Raw genomic sequence first — 27,790 nt, forward strand, 5'->3', positions numbered from 1 at the left:
AATGGGTGGATGACTGGATGTGTAAAGCACTTTGGGGTCCTTAGGGACTAAGTAAAGTGCTATACAAATACAGGCCATTTACCATTTTACCATATGACCACTGACAGATGAAATGAATATCACACACTCTTCATCACGACACCTGTTAGTGGGTGGACTATATTAGGGGTAAAGTGAACATTTTGTCCTCAGAGTTGATCCGTTAGAAGCAGGAAAAATGGAAAAGTGTAAGGATTTGAGTGAGTTTGACAAACTGTGCTGGGTAGTCGACTGCGTCACAGCAGCTCTTGTTGAGTGTTCCTGGTCTGCAGTGGTCAGTATCTGTCAGAGGTGATCCAAGGAAGGATCAGTGGTGAACCAGTAACAGGGTCATGGGCAGCCAAGACTCACTGATGCACATGGGAAGCGAAGGCTGGCCCATGTTTTCTGATCCAACAGACGCCACTGTAGCCTATCCTGCAGAAAAAGTTCATTCTGGTTCTGATAGAAAAATATCAGGATACACAGTTCATCACAGTTTGTTGCTGGAGGCAGCATAATGCTTTGGGCAATATTCTGCTGGGAATCCTTAGGTCCTGCCCTTCATGTTGATGCTACTTTGTTACGTCCCACCTACCTAAGCACTGCTTCAGACCATGTATACCCTTTCATTGAAACAGTAAATGGTTCTGCAGGATAATGTGCGCTGCCTGCCACAAAATAAAAATAGTTCATGTATGGTTGGAGGAGCAGAGCAACGAGTTTGAGGTGTTGACTTTGCCTCCAATTTCCCAGATCTCTCCGATAACCACAGCACACTCTCAGGGGTCCAAGTCTTGATAGGCCAGGGCTGTTTTGGCAGCAAAAGAAAAAGGTCATAAGGTTATGCCTCATCAGTGTATGTTGTCATTTAGGGGGGAAATTATCTCAGAAGCTTCACCCATCTGCTATAACTATTCTCCACTTTAAAGGGCTTGTTAAACTAAAAAAAAAGGTTAGGTTATCCTCAACATTTTAACCAGTTTTTCTCTGTTCCAGTCAAACAGTGACAATACGATGAAAACCACATCTTAGTGACTCATTTTAGTTTCAGTTATGATTTTGGCTTTTAAGTTAAGAAGATAATGAGATACAGCAATGACTTGTTGCTTTTATCTTTGCTACAAAGCTCTTCTGGTCTGTTCTGTCTTGTGTTATAAAATGAGCCCTTTCATTTACAGCCAAAACTCATTCGCTGTTTAGGTCGTCTTGAGCCAGACTTTCATCCGTAAGATTTATAAAGAGGAGCTTAAAGTCATGATGTCAAAGGATCGTGAACAGCTGCAGCTCCCTTTATCTCCGGATCCCCCAGGATCTGCTACCTGGTCTGCTTTCGGCAGTGTGTGCTTGAGATGTAATTTGATTTTTAGCTTTGGCTCTCTTTCAGTAGCTTCTGTTCTCATCTCCAGAGATATGCAAGCCCGTTGCCAATTGCACCTCTTTTTGTCCTTGTCTAAACCTCCACCTCACAACGAAGAGGCTGCAGGTCAGCAGGGACCAGTGGTTGTTCCTGTGAGACTACCTTTATGGTCAAAAAGACTGCCAACCTCCTCCTGTTTTTTATTTTTAATGTATTTATCTTTTATGTAGATGTAAAGACAGTTTAAAAAATGCATGATGTTTGAGTTCATGGATAATCATGTTAAATAATCTATTTCAGTTTTTGATCAAAATCATTCCAACCATGTTTTTTTTACTTAACTCTGCCCATTAAAAAACACAGAAAACCCCTCAAATTTGGCTGCAGTTCAGCATTACTGCTGCTTTTAGATCACTCCATGGAAATCATGGTATGACTACTTGAATGTAATTTTCTGCAATTCCACCAAAGTCCTTAAACTTCATCAACTTTCATGGTGAGGAATCACCCCAGTGATGAGAGTGGGCTCTTCAACAACAACCCAGAGACCAGACAGGAGTTTTCAGTGGAGAAGTCCACTGAACATTCTCTGCAAACTACCTGAAGTGTGATGCTGTGCCATCATGCCAGGAGATGATCGCAACACAGTCTTCACTCAGATTAAGACCTACTTTGGATTTGGATCCCTGTGACCTTGTCCTCTTGCTCATAATGAAATTCAAATTTAAGGGGCCACTTTGAGACAGTGTAGGAAGTCCAAGTGCAAGTGGTCTATGCAAACAAAACGAGGATTCTGGATCCATGTTGAAGGCTTTTGTTTTCTGAAAGTTTCTAGGTTGTTCTCACAAAAACATTCCTTAAATAAACCTGTGAGTTTTATTTTAAAGCCCTGTTTGCTCTTGTTATCTTCTACTGAGACAAATCCCCCGTCTGCCTGTCTAGGCTCAATCCCAGAGGAGTGCCGGCAGTGCCACGCTCAGGCTGACTGCCTGCTAGGTGTTGGTTGTCTGTGTAAACCAGGATTCCAGGGGAATGGCACCTTCTGCACTCCAGAGCCACGTGAGTGTTGTTCATTGTTTAAAGACACACATCATCCTAATGGTGGTCGTGCAATAATAGAAGAGATTAGAGTGCTTTGTAGCCACCGAAGTAAGAGGAAACTCTGGTAAGTTTTGATTATCCAGGTCCAGCTGTGGTTCCAATAACCAACATGTTGAGATGAGGAAAATTCACCTTGAAGGTGAAAAGCCACCTTTGAGATTTGCATGCAACCATAGGCTACGAGGCTGAAATGCAGCGGTCCAGGTTCAAGTCTGACCCATGGCGCTTTGCTGTGTGTCTTCCCTTGCCCTCTGTCCCCTGACTTTCTTGACTTCACTGCTGTCTATCCACAGTTCAGAAAAATAATCCTGAAATATATTATTAATAATGCAAAAATACATTTTAAAATGTACAATATGCCTGAACCAGGTTCCTCCCTTTTTTGGTTTCAGTTCTGCTTTTATTCAAATTCAACAAGGTGCTGAAACATTCCTCAGAGATTTTAGTCCATGTTGACATGATGCCATCACACAGTATAGGTTCAGACTGCTGCGGGACTTCATGTGTTAGACTGAGCATTTCCCCTCCATGAACCTTTTTCCACTCCCAACATGTTGATCTACAACTGCTACAAATCCTTTAAACCATCACTGCAGGCTTATTCCAGGGGCTTGTTTGATTGTTGGGGTTTTCTCCTGAACACTGTAGAGTCTTCACCTCATAGAATAAAGTACCTTGAGGCGACTGTTGATGCCAGATAAATAAACCTGAATTTCATTCAATTTTTCAGGTTTCAATACCACTTGGTTGTAATTTATGAGTGACTACAGCGTTCAAATCACAAGGATGATCAGATAATACACCAAAAAGTGCAGCATATGATCACCTAACAACCACTCACCAACCTATCAGGGATCGGTGGAGATCGGTGGTTTTGTCACATCCACAATGAGAAACCTCTGTTGTTTCTGCTATGCGCTGATAATGTTTTACTTTTTCTAATATAACCAGAAACAACATGACATCATCAGCGTCACACAACATAAACAGCAGCCATTCCATAGTTCCTGTTTTATTTTATACATTTTATAAACTCTACTTCTACTTCGACCCTTGATTCTAGTTCCCACATGTTTTCTTGCACACCAGCTACTCGCCTCTGTAAATGTATGCCCCAGTGTCCCTTTATTTCCTACAAGCTTGTGTTGAATTCTTCCCAGTCAGCTGTTCTAGCTTTCTGTTAGTATTCTCGATAGATTGTTTTGTTTCCTTCTAGTCCTAGGTGTCTTCTTTGTGTATCCCCTTGTTCCTCACATGTTTTGTTTCTTTAATTGGCTAACCTCAGTCTGGATCAATAATCTTGATTTTTAACTTTTACCCTGCTGTGTCCTGTGCTTGGATCGTCTCCTCTGAGCTGGTACAGTAAACATTTTGTGCATTTAAATGGTTTCAATGAATTAAGTTTGAAGGCTCCGGTGATAGTAATTTACTCTCTGATTCAAAGATAACAGAACCAGGACTGTGTTGGTGGAGAAGAGACAAAGTATATTCACCTGTTAGTCTTTGATGGCTGATTTGTAACTATAAAGCTTATTAACCCTGGCATTGCAGTACAGGAGCCCAGTTCAGCCCTTAGATTAGAGGAAGATTAGCCTCCCTAGCAGTGAACCAATATCACATTTGTTTTCTCTGCTCGGTGGCACTCCTGTTCAGATTGATAATATGGGTGCTGTAGAACAGTTCACATTTGTTTCAGGCTCCAGATGTTGCACATGTGGCGAGCTGATGCTTACCTTTAACTGAGCCGGCATTTATAATGAATCTTACATGTGACCACATCGGATGACAGTTTTATTAAAAACACTCCGCAGCTCCAGACCTTTGCTCCGAGTACAACGGCGGCTGCCATGTGAATGCGGACTGCAACCAGACGGGACTCGTCGTCAACTGCACCTGCCGCAGTGGTTACCAGGGAGACGGCTACTCCTGCAGTCCCATTAACAGGTGGGTGTGGCCTTTCATCTTTGTCTGACTTAAATACAGGTTTTTTTGTGGCTTTCTTGTTGCCTTCATTAAATCAATGTGAGATGTTTACTTTTGGAGACGTGACATCAGGCTGCTGTTTTTCTGTCTGGTCTCCAGATGTACTGAAGAGCCAAATGGTGGCTGCAGCGACTTTGCCTCCTGCAAGTTCACTGGTCCAGTGAGTAAATGTTTTTCATCTTTATCCAGTAAAATCTGCAGCAGTGCAGCAAACATCAGCAAAGAAGTGAATAAAATGCCACCTTTTTTCTTTTCAAGTTGTTTGGAGTTGATGTATTTGATAAATCTCATTATACTAAATATACAGGAAATGCATCATATGCTAGTTCAGACTGAGAGTGGGATATAGAGCAGAAGTAGTGACCAACATCTTATGTTTATTAGGGCTGCGTAACATTTTTCCAGCTGGGCGCCCTCAATCCAACCGGGATGGGGCACAGCATTTTTTTTTATCCCATCTGGAGACAATGTCCTACATTTAGATCAGGTTCCACTTTACAAAAATCAACACATCTCACAAGAAATAAATAAGAAAAAAAGAAAAAGAAAAAAATAAGATGGAGACCTTTTGAACTAACTTTAGCTTTTATTGTACTTGAAGAATTCTGGCACGTTGCATTTTTGTAAACACTGCATTTATCCTTTAACTTTTTACCCCTTGGACACCTACAAGGGTTAATCCTTGTTTCTCTGTTCTGAACTGAGAAGTTTTTGTCATATTTTAGGTCTGCTTCCAGAACAAAATGACTTTGCGTACATCAGAAGTTACTGAGGCTGATCTCTACCTGTACAGCTTACTAAGACTACCCTTGGAAAAAATCTCAAATCTATTATAAACATCATCAAACCATGTCTTCTACTGTATATATTGAAATTGTCAGATGTCATCTATATAAGAAAAAGCCAAACTATAAAAAATGCATCATTTGTGTGCGTTCATTTTGTTGAGTGGAGCTGAATTAAATTGATTAAATTAATTGACTTAAAAAAACAGAAAACTGGGAATTACATTAGGAGATAGAATTTAATTAAGTTTTATTAAGTTTCATATCCCAAGTTGATCATCTTTACCTGGTTATTATAGCTATTTCAAAGACTCCCAATTGAAATAAATGACAAGCAGTTCATTAAATGGGAGGAATTAGTGTGGCTGCACATTTGGCAGGGGGCATAACCAAGAATAGGATTTCGAACTCTTATATTGGAAAAGCGCAAAGGAGAACTTGCTTAAAACAAAGCACAAATCTCAAAATCTCTCTTCATCGTCTGGGTAGGGGGCCGGGAGGAGGAACTGGCCCTCTGGTTGGGGTCTGGACTGGGGGGCTTCCCTACTGCTGTGGGTCCGGCTGGTGCCCCCACCCGCTGGTGCATTGGTGGTTCTCTGTGTCCAGGGCTGGGTGCTCAAATGTGTAGTGGATCACTCCCGACAGCACTGGACGTGGTTTCCATGCTGTTGTTATTTGCTTGTTTTTTTCAGCAGGTGGTAAAGCAGATTTTCTGTGTTTTTTCTCTCTCTCTCTTCTCTATTTGTCTCTCCCTCTCTTTTTGCTAAATTTCTCACAAACTTCTCTTTTTTTTCTTTATTTCCGTGCCCGGTCTTTTGCATTCTGATTGTAATAACTCATAATTGTTAAAAACCTAATAAAAATCTAATTAAATATGAGTATCTAGTGGACCAGTATAGCAAAAGCCGTGATGGTAGACTTTGGAAAATAAATCTGTTCGGCATTTAGTTTGGCCTTCAGACAACAACCCTGATTGCTACATTTCCAGACAGGACAGGCAAAAAAATATATATATTACAGCACAATTAAGTGCTCTGTTGGTGCAACCGAAACTGAAATTAAAGATCTTATTTGTGGATTCTAATTCAAGCACTGCTGGGTGCTGATGCAGAACTTAACCGACTTGGATAACAAGTTTTTAAAAAAACATGGCTAAATACACTGCTAAAAAAATTTACTAAAACTTTTCAATCATAGTATAGTATCATATCATTTAAACTTCATAAACTTCTGCGATTGATCTTCTCAGTTATGTACCAGAGGGGGTTGTTAATCAGTTTCAGCTGCTTTGGTGTTAATGAAATCAACAACAGATTCACTAGAGGTGCAACGGTGAGACAGTCCTCAGGTTTTATAGGTGGGGGCCACAGGCGTATTTTTCCGTCCATGTCTTTTCGGACAAATAAGTTTTGCATGTGGCTCGGGTTCGTGTCACTACTAGTACCACGAGCCAGATTGACATTTGCCATAGAATACCAGAATTGGCAGCTCCACCAGTGGTGACCTGTGCTTTTCACAGATGAGAACAGGTTCACCCTGAGCACATGTGACAGATGTGAAAGGGTCTGGAGAAGCTGTGAGGCTGAGAAGATTGTTATGCTGCCTGTAGCAACGTTCAGCATGAGAATTAGAATACTTTATTAATCCCTGAGGAAATTGTGTGGTTACACTTGCTTCAAGACAGTAAGAACAGTAACTAACTTAGCTAAATTAAATAATACAATTTACAACCTTTCAAAATATAACAAATAGCTCAATTATAAATATTGCAGTATATAAGACAAAATTCATATATGTGGCTAAAATTGTACTGTAAACTGTTGAACTTTGTCATTTTGTTATTTCTCTGTAGAGGATGTGCAGATATTAAGGATGTGTGTACTGTGCATTAGATAGAGGAATTGTACTCCCACAGGCAGGAATGATTTCCTGTGTTGTACAGTGGTGCATTTGGGTAATCTCGGTCTCTCACTGAACATCGGTGTTGGGCAAGTTACTTTGAAAAAGTAATTAGTTATAGTTACTAATTACTTCTTTAAAAAAGTAAGGGAGTTAGTAACAATATTATAAAAGTAACTAATTACTAGTAAATGTAACTAATGCGTTACTTTAAAAATATGTTTAACCCTCTTAGGCCAACGGTATAATTGGCCATTTTTGACTACTTTTGATTTGCGAAACCTATAAAAACTATTTACTTTGCCTTGTTTGGTATCATTCTTTTCTGCACAACCTTGCATGTTTGAATTTACGGTTTGTTTGTTTTTTCATTTTGACATACTGTATTAACACAATTGAACTAAAATCAGACAAAAAACATAAAATCCAAGTAGAAAAAAGGTTTATATTTTGCTGTAACAACCACAAACATGTTTAACAAATTATTTGCATAACTTGAAATGCAAATATAAATTGTAAATTTTAAAACCCTATGCCAAACTTTTGCAAATAACAAACTTATTTGCAGCTATTTACCTAAAAATGCAGCAAAGACGGGGGTTTTTTTTATAACATTTTCCAATTATTTACAGAGCAATCAGGTGTTCTGCATCAAATAAGATGCCACACAAATTAGTTTTACCACTCCAGAAAATTATTTCTGTCCACTAAGATAAAGGAGAACATCACAAGCCTGATACCTGCAGGCCTGAAAGCAGGAGCTGTATCACTCCTCCTGTTTTCCACCTGGAGACAGCGTTTACATTGGAGTCTGCCTTTGGTGGCTTTTTGGCAGCACCTGTGACATTCAGCAGTCGCCTCGTTGTGCTGACAAGCACAACAAAACTATCGACTACACTACACACTAACTAAACAAGACAAAACCCTAACTACACACTCCAAACACGCTAAACATCACAAATCTCTCACATCTCAAAACTCTCTCTTTCTCTCTCTCTCTCTCTCTCTCTCTCTCTCTCTCTCTCTCTCGCTCTCTCTCTCTCTCTCTCTTTTGCTCTCTCACCGTCAGATGTTAAAAGGCCTCCGAAAATAGAGCCGACTTTGGCCCTTCCTGTAGAGTGTAGTGGTGTTTTTAATCCAGTCCAGTTTATTGTCAGTGTGTTCTCCGAGGTATTTATAGTGCTCCCCAATGTTCACATTGATCTCCTGGATTGAAACAGGGGTCAAAGGTTTCCTGGTCCTCCTAAAGTCAACAATCAATTCTTTGGTCTTTGTCACACTGAACTGCAGAGGATTCTGTGTAACAAAGGAGTCCACCACAGCTCAGTACTCTGTCTCATCACTCTCACTGATGCATCCAACCACTGCAGAGTAACCAGGAAACTTCTGAAAATGTCAGGTCTCTGTGCAGTGGCTGAAGTCTGTGGTGTAGAGGGTGAAGAGGGAAGGGAAAAGGACAGTCCCTCGTGTTCCCACTGTGTTGCTGATCACCTTATCAGACACACAATTTTGAAAATGCACATATTGTTGTCTTCCTAGCACGTAACTAACAATCCTCAACTCAGAGGAGACGCTGGTAAGCGAACTGAAGGGGATCCTGGTGTGGCCTGACTATAGGTTGGATGAGGATGAAAGACTCCAGAAAGCTACAGGTCTTAAGGACACAGAGACTGGACCCCACCTGGTCCTGCAGACTTGCCTGAGTGGAGTCTTTACGCCACTCCACACGTCTCCTCATGCTATTCTATTGGAGTTTCCACTTTTTGTCACTGAGAAGGGCTTTGATGTCCTTAGTCACCCACGGCTTGTTATTTGGCTAAGATAAGATAAGAGATAAGATAAGACTTTACTGATCCCACAGCGAGGAAATTTGTGTGTTACCACAGCTCAGGTACAGATAACAGCAGAATACAAAGAGTATACCAAGAATATAAAGTCAAGAAATACAAAATAAAAAAATAATAAATAAATAAATAATAATAATGATAATCCCAAAAAATATACAATACAATACAATATATACAACAGTAGCTGAGGTTATATGTACATGCATGCAGAGTATGTGTTATGGATAGAGGGTTGTGGAAATATGCAAATAATAAATTTCAACTATTCTACTACTACTATTACTATGTAAGTAATAGATATCTATTATTTATCTATAAGTATAGACATGTACATGTACATGCACACACACATGTACAAATACACGTACACCCATCCACAGTAAATATACATATATAGAGATATACATATACATGCACATGTCCGTACATATATAAGATGCACTGTGCATGAGGTGGTAACTGTGGATGACCAATGGATGACCACAATGTCCAGCGACTTATGACATCATGATTGAGGAGTTATAGAGTCTAACTGCTGTGAGGATGAATGATCTGTGAAAGCGCTCCTTCCTGCAGCGAGGGTGTTTCCGTCTCTGTCTAAAGGAGCTGCTCAGCTCACTCACGGACTCATGCAGAGGGTGGTGTGGGTTGTTCATGATGGATGTAAGCTTTACTAGCATCCTCCTCCCACCCACTACCTCCATAGACTCCAAAGGAAATCCCAGCAAAGAGCTAGACCTCTGCACCAGTTTGTCAATCCTGCTCCTGTCCCTGTCCGTGCATCCGCTTCCCCAGCAGGCCATTGCATAGAAAAATCCGGACGCTACCACAGTGTCATAGAATGTCTTTAAATGAGTCCTGCACACTCCAAAGAACCTCAGTCTCCTCAGCAGGTGGAGTCGACACTGGTCCTTCTTATACAGAACGTCTGTATTTGTAGTCCAGTCCAGTTTATTGTTGAGGTGAACACCCACGTACCCTTTACGAGTTCACTGTCTCAATGTCTTCTTCCTAGATGTTCACCAGTGTTGTAGGAGGTGACTTCCTCCTGAAGTCTATGACCATGTCCTTCGTCTTGATAGCGTTGATTTGGAGAGCGTTGGTCTCACCAGCTGACAAAGTCACTGATGACCCCTCTAGAGTCCTGATTGTTTCCATCTGATACGCATCCATGATGGCTGTGGTCTGTTGGTTAGGTAGTCGATGGTCCATGCAGTCAGCTGTTTGCCCACTCCGACTCCCTCCAGCTTCCCTCTCAGTAGTGCAGGCTGGATGGTGTTGAAAGCGCTGGAGAAGTCAAAAAACATCATCCTCACAGTGCTCCCTGCCTGCTCTAGGTGAGAGAGGCATCAGTGCTACTGACAGCATTATCCAACCCGATTCCAGACCAGTAAGCAAACTGCAGTGGATCCAGGCTGGCTCTTTTGTGGGTAGACGTGTGGATGGGGGTGAAGCAGGGTGGTGGTGTAAGGAGAGCACAGGTAACAATGACATTCCACCAGGAGAGGGGCAGGACAGCATTTGGGGGGTTGATGGAACCTGAGGGGTGGGAGAGGTGATAAGTGGTCCAGAGCCAAACGTGTTCAAAAACAGATTCAAGTCATTGGCCCACCCCCGGTCAGCAGACACTGTGGCTCCTTCATTGTCCTTGAAGTCTCTCTTGGAGAGTACAAAAGGATCCTTGTGTCCTTGTCTCCATGCTTGAAAGCCCTCTTCTTCTCGTTCACAGGGCCTTCAGTTGTGGGGTCACCCACGGTTTTTTGTTTGAAAAACACCGTACCTTCTTGGTAGGCACAGTGTTGTCAAAACAGAAGTTGATGTAGTTCATGATGCAGTGGTTGAGGCCATCAATGTCCTCACTGTGAGGCTTGCAGAGTTCCTGCCAGTCTGTGCATTCAAAACAGTCTCTCGGGGTCTCACTGCATTCCTCAGATCACACCCTTATCACCTTCTTCGTGGGGGGTTTCCTCTTCACCATGGAGGTGTAAGTGGGTTGAAGAATGACCAGATTGTGGTGTTGTGGTGTGTGTGTGGCTAAGCGGGGGGAGGGGTGATGCGCTGTAAGCCTGCTTTGTGTTGGCAAACAGGGTTCATGGTTTTGCTGTCCCTTGTATGGCAGGCAACATACTGGGAGAAGTTAGGGAGAGTGGCAGATAGTGAGGCATGATTGAAGTCCCCAGAGATAATAATGAGTAGGGATGGGTATCGTTTAGGTTTTATCCGATACCGGTGCCAAACCGGTACCCATCCCTAATAATGAGTGACTGCAGATGTGCCATCTGTAGCTGAGAGACCGTGTAGAGTGAATGTACTCACAGTCAGCGTCGGCCGAGGGCGGGATGTAAATAGTCAGCACAATAACGTGTGAAAAATCCCTGGCCAGGTGGTATAAGATAAGATAAGATAAGATGACCTTTATTAGTCCCACAGGTGGGAAATTTGTTTTGTTACAGCAAAGTGCAAAGTTATGTAGCAGAAATTAGAAAACACTGGAAAGCAATAAAATACAATAAAATAAAATAAAATACCATATACAATAGAATAAAATAGAATAGAATAATATATACAATAGAATAAAATGGAAATACAAATACTATATACAACTGAGTAGGAAAATACAAAAATACAACTTCGTCAGAAGAAGAATTGCACATATAGCAGTCTTATTGCACATGTGTGAGTTTGTGTGTTTGATCAGCTGCAAAAGTGTATGGCCGAATGCTAACCGCTAACAGGAAATAATTTCCCCTAGGGATCAATAGAGTATTCTGATTCTGATTCTGAGGTACAGCGCTGTTCCTTCACAGTGATGTGTCCCGGGTTACACCATCTCTCATTGACCTTCATTGCTAGTCCCCCACCTTCCCTCTTACCACTCTCCACTGCGCTCTAACCAGTTGAAAGCCATCCAGAGTTACGACGGGGTCCAGTGTGTGGTCTGTGAGCCATGTCTCAGTGAACAGCAGGAGGCTGCTCTCCTGGTACTCCCACTGCAGTCTGGTTAGCGCCATTAGCGCTTCCATCTTGTTGGGTAAAGATCTTACGTTACCCATGAGAATGGATGGAATGTTCAGTTTGTACAATGGACAGTCTAAGCTGGGACAATGGAGTCGGTGCAGAAGGTTATGTAGTCAGTGATACACTCAGTAAGTCCATTGATGTCCTGACCATGAAGCTCACAGAGTGTCTCCCAGTCTGTGAATCTCAAAACATGAATCAGGTTATGATCTGACCTACCCAATCGGGGGAGGGAGGAGGAACTGTATAGCCCCTGTTCCATGAATACCTACTCGGATCAACTCGCTACAACTTGACTCGGATCAACCATTCAAATCCAGTACTACCTAGCCTGCATGGTTGTTGTCATAGCAATGTGTCCAAGTGTCCCGCGAAGTAATTAACATGAACGTTACAAAAAAGGTGGGTATCTAGGCAAGAATATACCTGCTGCTCGGACTGTGGATTTTCATCAGACTTGAGCACCATGGCATTATTTTTGTAGCCATTTCCGTCATTGCCAGGTTTCAAAAATGGCGGTTTTAATTTTTGTGAACAAGACGTGCTCATTGCTCTCATGACACTACTGACCAACCAATTGGTGATATGCTGTCTGACGATGCCACATCGGATTGCTTGGAACCCCGAGAAAGTAGGTACTAAAAAAGTACCTCTTACTGTTGGGTTTATCGAGGCACAAACCCCGCTGGAACACAAGCCCAAACTGCACAACAAATCAAGACAAGACAGAGCTCTTTTGTCTTTGTGGCTCGCAAGGGAAGTCAGTCAAGGCCAAGTAATGCTCCCTTCACCTGTCCTTTAGCCAACTTCAGCTGATTCCTTTGCTACAGCCCTTTTTATTGTCAGCAAGCAATCATTCATGAATATGCAATTACATGTGACATTCTTAAGCAGGCATATCTGAACAACATCAGTGTTTGTATTCTGTGGGTGTGTGTAGGTGCGTGTGTGTGTGTGTGTTTTCAGCTATACCATACATAGACATATGACCTTTCAATGAACTTAAACTGTGTGTATGAGGTATGCAAAAAAGCAGAAGTAAGCGTCTCGCTAAATGATAAGAACAGGAACTTGCAATGGGTCATGTCTCAAATGCACATTTAAAGGTGTGAAGTTTTGCACTTTTAAGAAACAGAACAATCTAGTTCCTAAAGCTATAACGGATATTATAACGTCGAGGCTGCTTCCTCTCATCTCATGGCACACAAGTGCACACAGAATCTTATCAGAACTAATAAGGATATGATTTTTATCAGCATACAAATGATTATATATTTCTAAGCATAAATGATTATATGTTCCTAAGCAATTCAATTCAATTCAATTTTATTTATATAGCGCCAAATCACAACAAAAGTCGCCTCAAGGCGCTTTATATTGTACAGTAGATCGCACAATAATAGATACAGAGAAAAACCCAACAATCATATGACCCCCTATGAGCAAGCAGTTTGGCGACAGTGGGAAGGAAAAACTCCCTTTTAACAGGAAGAAACCTCCGGCAGAACCAGGCTCAGGGAGGGGCAGGGCCATCTGCTGCGACTGGTTGGGGTGAGAGAAGGAAGACAGGATGAAAGACATGCTGTGGAAGAGAGACAGAGAATAATAACAGGTATGATTCGATGCAGAGAGGTCTATTAACACATAGTGAGTGAGAAAGGTGACTGGAAAGGAAAAACTCAATGCATCATGGGAATCCCCGGCAGCCTACGTCTATTGCAGCATAACTAAGGGAGGATTCAGGGTCACCTGGTCCAGCCCTAACTATATGCGTTAGCAAAAAGGAAAGTTTTAAGCCTAATCTTGAAAGTAGAGATAGTGTCTGTCTCCCGAATCCAAACTGGAAGCTGGTTCCACAGAAGAGGGGCCTGAAAACTGAAGGCTCTCCCTCCCATTCTACTTTTAAATACTCTAGGAACAGCAAGTAGGCCTGCAGAGCAAGAGCGAAGTGCTCTAATAGGGTGATATGGCACTACAAGGTCATTAAGACTAGATGGGGCCTGATTATTTAAGACCTTGTATGTGAGGAGCAGGATTTTGAATTCAATTCTGGATTTAACAGGAAGCCAATGAAGGGAAGCCAAAACAGGAGAAATATGCTCTCTCTTTCTAGTCCCTGTCAGTACTCTTGCTGCAGCATTTTGGATTAGCTGAAGACTTTTCAGCGAGTTATTAGGACATCCTGATAATAATGAAGCAGAAAGTTAGCGGCCATCCAGGTCTTTATGTCTTTAAGACATTCCTGCAGTTTAACTAATTGCTGTGTGTTATCTGGCTTCATGGATAGATAGAGCTGCGTGTCATCTGCATAGCAGTGAAAATGTATGCTATGTCTTCTAATGATGCTGCCTATGGGAAGCATGTATAATGTAAATAGAATTGGTCCTAGCACTGAACCCTGTGGAACTCCATAACTGACCTTAGTGTGTGAAGAGGACTCTCCATTTACATGTACAAATTGGAGTCTATTGGAGCACAAATGACAATATAAAAAATATCAATTCCAACACTTACCAGGTACTATGACCTAATGGAAAATCATGAAAACCGTGGTGAACCATACGGAGTCGATCTGAGTAGCTACTAATGAAACGGGCTTATGTGTGCTTGATTATAAACAGTAGGTCTAAAATTCTCTCCCGCCTGGTGGAACAGACCACATACTGTGTGAAAGTTGACAGTGTAGCGTCCAAGGTGATATGTTGAAGTCACCCGAGATAGCAATGAAGGCACTCCGGTGCTGAGTCAGTAACTGGACTATGGCAGAGTGGATAATGTCACATGGAGCTGTGGGGTTAGCAGAGGGAGGAACATGGACTGCCAACAAGCTCACATGGGTAGATTCCCTGGGCAAATAATATGACCTGAGTCCAACAGCATAAAGTTCAGTGTACAAATATGATTTAAAAATATTTCCCCAAAAGCAGTTACAGAAGTGTATCTCACCTCAAAGCCTCAAAAGTTATTATTTTACTGCACTTACACAAAATTACACTTTACAGCTTTGCTCAAGGTTAAATCCAAAGTGACTGCACAGTCCAATCCCATGCTATTTCACATTATGGATACAGTAAATTAAAGAATACACAGTGTTCATCTTTATTGCAATCATGAGTAGAGCTATAAGCTCATCAACACATAGTTCGAAACTGTTGCACAAAATCACTTTTGGTTTCCCAGTTGTTCCCAAGTTGCTGACTGGCTTTTTGGAGCTGGGGCGGGACAAGCAGCATCTTTGCCGTTACTCTTATTAATGGTTTTTCAAGTGACATGTCTCCCTCTAAAAATATCCCTGAATAAGAACATAACATGACTTCCTCCTGTAAGCTGATCACTCTAATCTGGTTCTTCTAGAATGAACGGGAGTGCGAGTGCTTGCCGGGGTATATAGGTAATGGAGTCCGGTGTTTGGAGAAGTTGGTGCCCCCTGTTGACCGCTGCTTGGAAGACAACGGAGGCTGTGACCCTGTGGCGATCTGCAAGGACCTGCATTACCACGGTAAGACATGTGAATGCAGTGAAGCCATGAACTGCAGTGTAGCCACGTGTCACATCTGCTGAGTGGGAGCCATGTTGGCTCCCAGTCCTACTCTTTTGCAGTTTCCATGGTAATCAGACTGATTCTAAAGCAGATGACCTTTGTAGCATCTATGTTTCCATGGTGACATTATGGCTAGCATTGTTTATTATAGAGGACTTTTATTTGTTTATTTGTTTATTTTTCTGGGGCTGGTAAACAAACGTCAGTTCTGAGTTGAGCTCATTAGGATCTGGAGCTCATTAAGGCTTGTTAAACATGGAGCTCATTAAAGGCTCAAAGGCTGTTATTACTTCTAACCTGATCTTCATTAATCAGGATATACAGATAATTAGGAATTCACCATAAATGATGCGTTCAGAGTTACCCTTTTAATGAAGTTTGTGGGATATAAGCACCTGCCATCCAACCAGAGAAAAGGATTTTCTTCCAAAAATCAAATGTACACATTTTCTTCAGGTCTGTAGTGAAATCAGCTGTAGAGAAATCTGCCCTCATGTCTCTTTCCAGAAATCATGACCTATTTTTTAAACAAAAATCCTCAAACCTTGAAAAATCTATTTTCTTTCCACTGTCCACATCCATAGATTGCAAATTTAAAAACAAAACAAAACATTACAGTCCAGATGAGGGGGATGTTGCTGACTTTGAAATCTTGCTGCATTGAGTTCAGAATGATAGCCGTTGCCATGCATGTGAAACACAGTTCATACTGAAAATGACGTCAAACCTGCTGGAGTGCAATACATTTTAATGTTGGTTCAGCTCAACACACAGCTCCTAATCAGGCACTCAGAACATGGCGACATTGTAGTCATTCTCTGTAAGTTGTTACAAGGCTATGTTCATGTCACAGTTCCCACGAACAAAAAAAAAATCAATCAGGTGTTTCTCACGAACTGCACAAGCACCTGTAACTGCACGAAAGCTAGCAAAAAAGCACTGCAGGTCATGAAACAGCAGAAGTCATTGTTGGTACAAGGAGCTGAAGTTGTTAGAGCTGTTGTATCGTTCACTTTGTGAAAAAGACTAAGCAGTCCAAAAAGATAAAGCACACACTGGACACCATTTGTTTAAGCTTGTGAGGTGAGATTTTACTCTGTTTGCACAGTGGCAGTAAAGGTGTTGATGAGCCATTTCTGTCATTTGAACTTCTTGTCACAGGAACATAAACAAGTTTTTTGTAGAAGAAAAAAATTGTTCCTGAGGTTATGTAACGTTTAATTGATTTGTGCTTTACTCATCCGAACTTAAACACCAAATAATTACATCATATTAAAAGAAAAGCAGATGTTTCTACTGAATCTGGGGGTGAATGTCCCTTTGATTTGTTCAGCGTCAGATCAAATCGTGTTTTTCACTCGTAGAGTTGATATTTGTTGTACAGAATGGTGCAGAAATCTGAGGGAAGTTAACGTGATTGTCGTGCTTCAGAAAACAGAGCCGGAGTCTTTCACCTGCGCTCTCCAAAGGGGAAGTACCAGATGAACTTCAGTCAGGCCGACGCCGAGTGCAAGGCTGAGGGTGCCACGTTGGCTACCGTTAAACAGCTGGGAGACGCACAGCAGGTAAACCTACCTACTGAAAGGGTTTACATAGAGACATCAACAGGTTGATACACCTGAGTCAAATATGTGGAATACCTATGAGAAAAAAGGAAAATGAAAGTTTGTGAACCTGCACCAGCAGGGTTTGTCTACAGATTCTGTCTTCATTATAAAGACACGCCCACTTCACGGTGAGTTAGGCTGACGGGGAAGCATTCAACAGTTTACAAGAAAAGCAGCAAAGCAGCCAACTCAAACCTCTGTTAGTGAAAGAGTACTTGAAAACAAAAATGTCATGTCCTTTTCGGCGCTCTCAAACTCATTGAGTAGCATGCCACATTTTTCAGGAGCTCTGCAGGTACTACAGTTTTTAACACTGCATGGCACACTGTAAAAACCACCTTCACGCCCAAGAGAAAAGCTTCATCACTTCACCTGTATTAGAACCTGAACTGTGAGCAGTGCAGAGTAACTGTGAGACGTTATCAGATGGCACATGTTGTCCATGGCTGTGGTCAGATAGTCTGTTTTATTTTGGAACTGAGTGAAGTGACCAGGAAGTATCTGCCATAATAATCTGCCAGAAAACATTAACAAACGCTGGAGCTACATTGATCATCTCTCTAGCAGGAAGAGAAAATATGAGCTGACACGATGAGCAGCTAAAGCCAGAGTGACAGTCTGTGGGTTTTGTGGTATTATTAACTGTTGTTCTAAATATTGCTAAGCTGGAGTCTTGGAGTTCTGCATTTGGATCTTTAGTCCTACATTTCCTAACAGTGACATCGTATCATTTCATTTTATAAGCTGCCTTTGCCTTTTTTCTTTAAAATTTCAGCTTTGAAAAGATTTTTTTTTTTTTACCAATTGTATGAAATAACATGGTATGGACACGGGTGTTAAGATGTGCTTTTTGTAGTCCATCTTCAGGATGTTGTAGTTTTAACGCAGCAGACTCATGCCAGCAACAAGTCCAAGGCCTCCTTCACACTTTCACTCGACCTCATGACAGTTTCCATCAAGGTAAAATGCTTAGGAAAAGAGGAGGGAATTTTCTGGACTTTTACCCAACAAGCCAAGGTGACCTTTAACTGATTCCCAGACAGCAGGAAGAACGTTAGATTAACCACAAGCTTAAAAACACAAGCAGGATGTGAGTTTTCAGTTTTCTTGTGATATTCAAGATATTACCAGTCACTTCAGGAGATTTTAGTTTAGTTTTAGTTCAAGGCAGAAGTGTAAATCAAGCTTTATGTCAAGCCTTTTTTTTCCTGGCCCTGACAGCTCGGGATGCATCTGTGTGTGGCTGGCTGGATGGACGGGGGGAAGGTGGGATACCCGACCCGCTACCCCTCGGTCGCGTGTGGAGACAACCACGTGGGTCTGGTTATTTACAAAGAACCCATGGACCAGAGCAGCAAGTATGACGCCTACTGCTACAGGCTCAGAGGTGAGTGTGTGTGTGTGGACAGAAGCAGGTCCTCCCTGATCTGTACTCCCACTTCAATGTGTTGTTTACTTTGCATTGGCCTTTAATGATGTGGCTCTGTGAGTCATGCTATCTTCAATGATTCATAAAACAGCAGATAATGAGGTAAAAAGCATAAAGCACAGCTGCGGAAAACAGTCACTCTGAGTCCTGGGCTGGAATTTGTTAACCTTGAGTCACGGCATTGGCACTCCATTGATGATGGCTCACATACATGCTTAACTCAAGGTGAACATACTCAGAGCTGATTGAGCGTTCGGCTCCCAGTTTGTAAAAAACTATTTACTGGAACAGGACCCAGTAAAAATCAACTGAAACACAACAAACTTGCAAACGGAAGGTCACATGATGTAACACAAAATATCAAGGATGCCAAACAATCCTGCTAACATTAATGCGTTTGTGTGTGCAGATGTCTCGTGTGCGTGCCCTGCTGATTACGTTGGAAATGGAGATTTCTGTAACGGCGTCCTGGCCAGCGTCCTCGCAAAGTACAGCAACTTCTCCATCTTTTACAAGGTGAGCGTGTCAGCTAAAACACCAAGGTAACACTGAATCAGCTCCCATTTTGGGTTGAGGAGACGGACGCTCTCTCTGGTTTGAAGATTAGGCTTCAAACTGTCTGATAAAGTTGGATCACTGACTGTTATAGCTTTAGCTGTCGGTTCAGGCTGTTGGAGTCTCTCTCTATTCCTCTTGTCTCCTCTTTGCTCCCATCCCACAGCTGCTACCCATTAGACGCCTGTTCCTCCCTGAGCCTGCTTCTTCTTGAGGTCTCTTCATGTTAAAGAAAAATGGCTTATAATTTGCTAAGAAAAATTCATGCGGAGAGTAATACTGCAATACTGAAGTAATATTGAAAGTATTTATTCAGTACTTAATCATGAAGCCCAGCTCATAGCATCTGTTAAAAGTTTCTAGTAAACTATTAACCAGCTAGCTACAGACTCACAAACCAGAATCACGAATAAAAACACTATTTTCTGTTGACTAATGTCACCTTAGCTGATGTTTATCGCCCAAAAAAGGAGCGATTCCCCTCCATAGATCAATTTGTTTTAGGGTCTTAAAGCTTTTCCTATGATTTCCCTCCTCTTTGCAACAAACATAAACACCTAAAATGTTAATGTAGCCATTGTTAATTAGCCCCTTTTAACAATCAGGGTCTCAAAAAATCTATCTTTGAAACTGGCTCAGTTTTGTAGTTGTAAGCTGCTACTGTCTGTATTGGGGCTCCACGTGGAAAAGAGCAGCCAGAGTAACTGCAAACATTGATTGTGAGTCTTCACAAAGATGGAAAACGACACAGGAAGATGGCGCCTAAACTAAAATCAGTGGAGGCACAGCAGCAGGAGTAATCAGGAGGTACAGAACGAGCCAAAGTGCCTCTAATCAGAGCCCCAGGAGTGGCCCTGCTAAAATGACTCCACTAACAGCGTGCTACTCGATCAGTCTGCAGCTCTGAAAAACACACGGGCCGCTGCTTCAGACCTGGCAGCTATCGCTGGAAAGCAGAGTTTCTGTGACAACTCAGTGCCCACTGTCATTCAGTAATGAAGACAGAAAAAAACTTTTAGCACATTTCAAAGAGACCAAAGTGAGTCACCAGTCAACTGTCTCAAGCTGCAGTGCCGGCATGATTAAATCTTTTTCATTTCTATTTTTAAAAGATTTCAGGATCAATAAAAACTAATCTGAATTAATCATTTAATGATGTCTATAGAGCTTTAATAGATCTCTAGACATCAAAGGGAACACCTAACAAATCAAGGCTCAGTTTAAACACATTTTAAAAAGTAATGTGAGAGAAAATATGTTCAGCTCAGTTATGAAAAAATAACGTTGGTTGAAAATTGTGTGCTTTGTGTCACAGAAGGAAAAAACTTCTGTGTTTCTCTGATGAGGGAGAGGTGCCCAAATTTAGCATTTTAAACACTAAGTTTAGCAACTCTGACTTTGACCCTGTAACACTAAGTGTTCCTGGCACCTCGGAAGTGTTATTGCTTTAACATTAACCCTTCTATATGTTTTTGTTTAAGATAAACTTGAGCAATAAATTGCTTCAATTGTCAGAAGGTTCAGTGAACACTCCAGTTAAAAAAATAATAATTTTCTGGCATTTTTTTATGGTTTAGGTTTTACAGGATTAAATCAAATACATTTAATTGTCAGATAAAATTTGGTCCTTATTTATTTCTTTATTTTTTACCTTTTGTTTTTGCTCTCCCATCTTTTGACTTTAAACCAGCCACTCCCAATACAGTTTATACAGTACAGGAAAGAGCTTAGATGGAGCCAGGGAGGAGACTCTCCCAGCTCTAACTGCTCCTCAACCCTCTGGGGGTCGATCCTGCTGCCTCTGAAGGCATGCTTGACAGTCACACTCGTTATCAGCAGCTAAATCTGTGCACTTGGTAACTAAACTAAACTTGGTCCCAAGGATCTGTTAAATTTAAAAGGCTAGAGTCACTTGTAAGACCCTTTGAGTGATGTTAATAATATGTAATCATAATTTCACCTTTACTGTTTCACCAAGGTTACAAAGTTAATGTCCAAAATATAGATGTTTTTAATGCAGGATATTTCATTAAAGCAATTTAGTAGAAGCAAAGCCAAATCAAATGATAATAATCACACATTTGGATCACTTTAATTATATTTATCTAATTAACCTACTCTGAGCTAATGCTGATTTCTAATTCCTATTCTGAGAGGTCAGAGGGAATGGGCACGCCTTGGCCGTAGCACACTTATCTCTGTTCCATGTTGATATAATCCAATAGGAAAGCAGCATCCCTTGGAAATTCCATCCCCCAGGAAAACAGTGTAAACCTAAATGTTCTCAAAGTTATAATCCACGGGAAAACAGTGGAAATCCAAATCATCTTGAATTTATAATCTGAAACATCAAAAATGAGCAGAGAAAAAGCCTAAAAATATAAACCCAATTTGTGAGTCCACAGTTGATCCCTCTGCTGTCTCTGCCGAAATTCCCAACTGTGAAATCGTAGATCTGATCTTCTGTTCTGCTAATCTCGCAGGAGACAAAGAGAAGAACAACCCCAAATGTTCCTCTGAGCCCTCTTTTATACTCCCCTCTCTCCTCCCTCACTTTAATGACCATATCATACAACTATGACATTTATATCACCGTATTTTAACTCACCCCATGTTGCTTCTCTCTCTCTCTCTGACCTTACGCATACATGATTCAAAGCAACATTAAAACCACATTTTCTTATCTTCTATGTTGTGCTTTAACATGATCTATCATTAACTCCATAAAACATGAATATATTTTCCTTCATGTCTCATTCAGTTTATGCTATCTTACTTAAACAGGATTTATCATCAGCTCAACCTCACGACTATCCATTTCATCATTTCATTATTTCTTTTATTAAATCATACATGTTAAAGTCAGACATTCTCTGAATATTTGCTTAGTCATTCTGACAAAGCACTAAAGGCTGTTTCTCCTTCAGACAAGATCTGGGCTGTGCAATGTTTACGTTTTTCATTGGCACAAAAAAATCACAGCACAGAAGTGCACACACACATCACAGTAAGAGGTTATCACTCAGGTATTAGAAACATTTAATTCCAATGATCATATTCTCATTTAAATATTTTTGATTATAATTTAAGGAAATTTTTATCATTTTTAAACATAAAATGCTGGATTATGAGTTAACCTCTCTCAGATGTAATGAGAGATAAGCCGGGGGGACTTTAGTCTCTTTCAGTCTCGCCTCTCTTGACAGGTTGTGTTGTTGTACCTGACTGAACTATTAAAATTAACTACTGTTCTGTTCTGAGATGTCTCTTTGTCTACGGACAGAGAGGAAATGACTTCATGCTGAAACCCACCTGGATAAAATCCAGGCACCTGTCAAAATAAAAATAAAGAGACATTAAATTCTGGTTCATTGACCTTACTCATAAATTCCTTCACTTAAACTTACCGTTTTGAATATTTTCCTAACGAGTGAAATAAAAAACATTTAGTAGTTTTCTAAAGGACTGTGAGACTTTAAGAAAACAGAGGTGTCACCTACTGAAGATAACGAGCTCTGGAAGAAGTCCATTTAATGAGAAGAGAAGGCAGTTGCTTCCAGCTGATCAACACAGAGGCTCAGTGTCAACTGATCCACCTCAAAAAAAGATGTAGGAGGATTCAGTTCAGGAATGTGGAGCTCCACAAAGCTACAGATCTCCTCCAGTCTTGTAATTACAGAGAAACTGTAAAAACTAAAAGCTTAGCACATATTTATAAAGTTATATACATATATATATATATATATATATATATATATATATATATATATATATATGTGTGTATATATATATATGTGTGTGTGTGTGTGTATTCTATTTTGGTTAAAGCTGGTTTCTGCTCACAACACAAAACCTGACCACTGCCTTTTCTACTCTTCTGGCTTCCTGTCAGTTTCAAGTCTTGTCATCTCTTCCATCCCATGCGCCCTTTAACCTTTTCATCAGCAAGGAATTCGTCTTTTTCTGTTTACAACACAAGTGGGAATGTGGCGTCTGCTGGCAGAAAATTTATAACACAAAGGATCAAGGGTCTCCAGGGGGTGATGAATGTAACTTTCATGGCCATTTCCATAGAAATGTTGTAGTAGATTAGTTTTCAGGTTTCAATAATACCAAGATTCTGGTCAATTTAACTTTATTTATATAGCAGCAGTTCACAACAACAGCTTTATACTGTAAGGTAAAGATCCAGTGATATTAGAGAAAAAAATACAATAATCACACAAACCCTTTGAAAGCAGTACTTGGCAATAGTGGGAACGAACTTTTAACAGGAAGATGCCTCCAGCAAAACCAAGTTCAGGAGGGAGCAGCCAATTAAGGGTCACATGATCCAGTCCTAACTATAATCTTCATCAGAAAGGAAAGCTTTAAGCCTAATCTTAAAGCAGGCAACCGTAATAGCTGAAAACTCTGCCTCCTATTCTGCTGTAAGGAACCACAACTAAGCCTTTTGATTCATTTTGATTAAAAAAACAAACTTTTCAGTTGAAAATATAAAACATTGGGTAAATGGAGTCAGCACCAGAGATTTCTGAATGATTCACCCCAGGAAAACCTACTATTACTCAGAGTTCACTACACTATTTGTAAACTAGTTAACTCTGAGCATGTCACTTTTATGACGTATAATTTATGCAGTTATCTGCTTATACTTTTTAAGAATTCATAGAATATGACTGGTTTTATTTTACCAATTTTTTGTTTTATATATTAAAAAACAAACATATATGAGGAAAGAGAAACAGTAGTGAGGTATGCAGTAGGGTGAAATGGGGTCAAGGTGGTGGTGGGATTAGATTGGGGATCAGCTCTGATAGCCGTAATGGACAATATGACAGATGAAGTCAGGCAGGAGTCTGCTGGGACTATAATGTTTGCAGACGACACTGTGATCTGTAGTCAGAGCAGGGAGCAGGTAGAGAGCCTGGAGAGGTGGAGGGAGAGGAATCAGTCAGTAAAAGGAAGACAGAATACATGTGTGTGAATTAGTGGGAGACAGGGGTAGCAGTGAAGCTGCAAGGAGTTGAAGGTAGATCAGTTTAAACACAGGGTTGACCTTCTAAAGCAGTGTATACGAGAGGCATTGTGGAGACGAGTGTCGGGAGTGATTTGTGACAGAATGGGGAGGCCTGCAAGATGGTAGTGAGATCTGCTGTGATGTATGGTCTGGAGACAAACATACATCACAGCACTGACAAAACGACAAGAGGTCCAGCTGGATCTCCTGTCTGGAGGCAGAGCTGAAGATGCTAAGGTGCTAAGATTTTTATTCAGAGTGACGAAAATGGACAAGATTAGAAACAAGCAGAGGGACAGCTTAGGCCGAGCTGTTTAGAGACAAAGTTAGACAAAGGTTGAGATAGTTTGGACATTTGCAGAGGAGTGATAGTGGATATACTGGATAAATGATGTTGGAGATGGAGTTGCCAGGCAGGAGGAAAAGAGAAGAACTTAAAGAAGATTCATGGATGTAGTGAAGGAGGATGTGGTTGGTGGTGAGGATGCTAGAGATAGGGTGAGATGGAGGCAGATGATCTGCCAAAAGAAGAAGGACAAATTGAAAAAAGTCACTGTCCTTTCTCTTTGCAGATGTTGTTGGAGTACAGCGGCTCGTCCTCGGAGGGCAGACAACTTGTCAAGTTTCTTTCTCACAGGGAGGCTGAAGTCACGCTGTTTGTCCCTCATAACACCGGCTTTGCTCCAAATCAGGTGAAATAAATAACCCAGTGCTTCAGTAAATGCTTATTATTTCTTAGATTAATTAGGGCTGTCAAATATCAGCGAGTTAGAAATTTTTTATGCTAAACCTTTACAGGTAATATATATAACTGTAATAAGTAAGTAATAATCTGGTGAAGTAACATAAATAAAAAAGCTTTCCACAACAAATAAAAATCCAGACAGGGAAACTAGTACGAAAATTAATAAAAACCTAAGCGTCCCACAGCTTGAGCCCTGTGGACCTCCATCACACAGTGACTACAAACTAGTAAAACACACTAGTGATTTATATTATTCTGTTTTAAGGTAGATTAGGTTTACATATTTAGCCTACATTCCTGAATGATATTTAGAAAATGCAATTTTCTCTTTAATTTGTGAAACTTTGAGAGTAGTATTTGAAAGCATTTGTTTTATTCACCATGTTTAAAGTTAAAACCATAAGGAAATTAAAAGCATTTGTTGCCATATTCATATTAGTATAAATAATTGAGAGAATCAACTTTTAATTTTTTCTTATTAAATGCATTAAAGGGCAGTGAGTTGTGACACAGCTGTCAGTGAACTCAGTTTCTGTTTTGTTTGTGTATAGTCTTTGTCTGGAAGAGACCTGGAGTATCACATCTCAGCCAATCACAGCAGACGGCCATTTATGGAGCTGAAGCATCAGACGGTCATCACATCGAGGCTCGGGTTCAACCTCACTGTTACTCAAGGCAACAATGAGGTCAGAGGACACACACACAGAGTTCCTCCAGTTTTAGTTGACATAATATCATTTTGCTGACAAAAATTATTGCTAAACTAAATTTACACTGGTTTAAAATCAACATGTTGAAAATCCAATACAAAATATGAAAAAATAGCATTACTACTGTTGCAAAGTAATCAGATACAGTTACTGAGAGAAAGAGCTGATGAGAGTACCTGTAAGTTACATTACTTAAGCAGCGCTCAGATTAAGTAATGTAGGTCCTTATATGATCAATTATGTACTTTTTCAGTCAACTTACTGTTACATATTCCTGTTCCTTTTGTTTTGGCACAAGAAAAAAAATCACACACAAGAAAGTCACAAACACAGTTGGAGTGTTTTTGTCTCCTTCTGACAGCTTGAAACCAAACTGCATTTGTGGATCGTATCCAGTTCTGCGGTTTATGTTCACTCAGGTCAGCCAGCGAGATGGAGGCTGGCTGTGGAAGCGGAAGTGTTCATGTTATTTTGTGTCGGGAATGATAATAAATGTCTTTCAAAGCTTTGCTTTGCATTTTGAAGTGCAGCCAAGTAAGCACAGCTCCACAAACTCTGGTGGTGTGCCAGACGTGTTTTGGTAGAGAATGATGCTGATTTTATAGCTCCGTAACCACAGCTGCTTTGGGCTAAACCTCTCACTGTGCTTGTTCATTCTTACTCTCACTGGAATGAACAAGCTTGCTGCTGCTGCTTATGTGATGGACGGGATGCTACAAAGTTCACTATGCAGTGAGATAAAGTCAACACACTGAGGGAACATGGAGTGTTTTATTTTTGGTGGCACAAAGGTACTTAAACAACTTACCTTTTTCACAAACTAACATTACAAATTATTCTTAATTGCAAAATGTGTTGAATTACTTTAACTCATTGCATAATGAGTTCATCTCCTCCAGTACCTAACCAGCTTGTTAATTTCTCTCTGGGTGGAAGCTTAACTAGAAGCTAGCCCGCTACTGTGTGTATTCAGCATACTGGTGGTTCATCACAGTCTGGAGTAGAGATTATTAGCATATTAGACACTTATATAAAGGCCAGCTTCTCCACCATCACTTTAGCTGTCACTGCCCTGCTCGTCGAAGGCGGACTGGAGACATTCTACAATGCAGGCCTCGTAGTTGGCGTGTTAGTTTGTTTAGGCAGTTTGCTCTACATAATTTCCTTAGGGATTAATAAAGTATTCTATATAATATATAAATACCCCCCACACCACCTCCACCACCACGGATGGATGTTTTTTTTGTATGCATCATCTCAGAAGCATTGACATTCTTATAGCTAAACAGATGAACTTAAAATGTACTGCCATGTTTATTGTGGTTGATTTTTGATCCCTCAGAGCTCTAAACTAGTAAATGAGCGGTTGCTGCTGGAGTGGGACATTCCTGCTGTTAACGGGATCATCCACATCATCGAGGCCCCGCTGACAGCACCTCCCCCACCGGTGAGTGAGGATGATTTAATGCAGAACAGCTGACGCCCGCAGCATCAGCTGCTCAGCACGCCTGCACACTTGTGAACGGGCATGTGTCACATGTTCACGTGGTTTACAGCGTCATGTAGCAGCATGACTTCAGCTTTCCACACAATGCCAAAATATTTGCTTCGTTAACTATCGTATGGTGAAAATGTCAAGCTAACGTTACTCTATTTGTCATCTTTAAGGTTGCTAGAACAAATTATGCTGTTGATTTAACTTGTCTTCTCAAACTAAACCCACACAGGGAACTGTATACAGCGAGAGCTGTGTATGATGGAAAGTAAAGGGTAAGCAAGGATTAATAAGTCATCAGCTTTTGTTTAATTAAACTAAACAAAAATATACACATAAACGTATTTCCTTCACAACATTAAAGCTGAATTAACTACTAGATGAAAATCAGGTGCCAAATTAAAAACTTTAATCACAAAGCTTTTTTAAGGAGGCAATTAAAAAATTCCTCTGGTTGTCAGGACAAAAAGTCTCTGGCACTTTGGATGTTTCCTTCGGCTTTTGAAAAGATTTCAAAGGATTCACACCTTGGCTGATGTAACCTTTTATGACTTAATTACAGAGTGTGTGAATGACTTTCAAGTTAGGCTACGTCCACACTAGCCCAGATAGATTTGAAAACGGCGTTTTCATCTGAAAACGCTCCGCGTCCACACTAGCGTTTTCAGTCGTTTTCA

At 40.8% G+C, this 27,790-nt stretch overlaps 1 protein-coding gene across 1 annotated transcript in view; it reads left to right on the forward strand.

Annotated features, from left to right (window-relative positions):
* The window catches only part of stab1 (stabilin 1), a 153,442-nt gene that overhangs the window by 94,733 nt on the left and 30,919 nt on the right, over positions 1 to 27,790 (forward strand). Inside the window, exons 58-67 of the mRNA XM_005469696.3 lie at positions 2,321 to 2,437; positions 4,291 to 4,423; positions 4,562 to 4,622; positions 15,366 to 15,510; positions 16,984 to 17,117; positions 18,381 to 18,546; positions 18,998 to 19,104; positions 24,736 to 24,855; positions 25,460 to 25,594; positions 26,961 to 27,065. Of these exons, the coding sequence (XP_005469753.1) occupies positions 2,321 to 2,437; positions 4,291 to 4,423; positions 4,562 to 4,622; positions 15,366 to 15,510; positions 16,984 to 17,117; positions 18,381 to 18,546; positions 18,998 to 19,104; positions 24,736 to 24,855; positions 25,460 to 25,594; positions 26,961 to 27,065 (1,223 nt within the window). The remainder of the gene's footprint in view (positions 1 to 2,320; positions 2,438 to 4,290; positions 4,424 to 4,561; positions 4,623 to 15,365; positions 15,511 to 16,983; positions 17,118 to 18,380; positions 18,547 to 18,997; positions 19,105 to 24,735; positions 24,856 to 25,459; positions 25,595 to 26,960; positions 27,066 to 27,790) is intronic.

This window comes from Oreochromis niloticus, linkage group LG5 (genome assembly GCF_001858045.2).
Source record: "Oreochromis niloticus isolate F11D_XX linkage group LG5, O_niloticus_UMD_NMBU, whole genome shotgun sequence".
NCBI classification, from domain to species: domain Eukaryota; kingdom Metazoa; phylum Chordata; class Actinopteri; order Cichliformes; family Cichlidae; genus Oreochromis; species Oreochromis niloticus.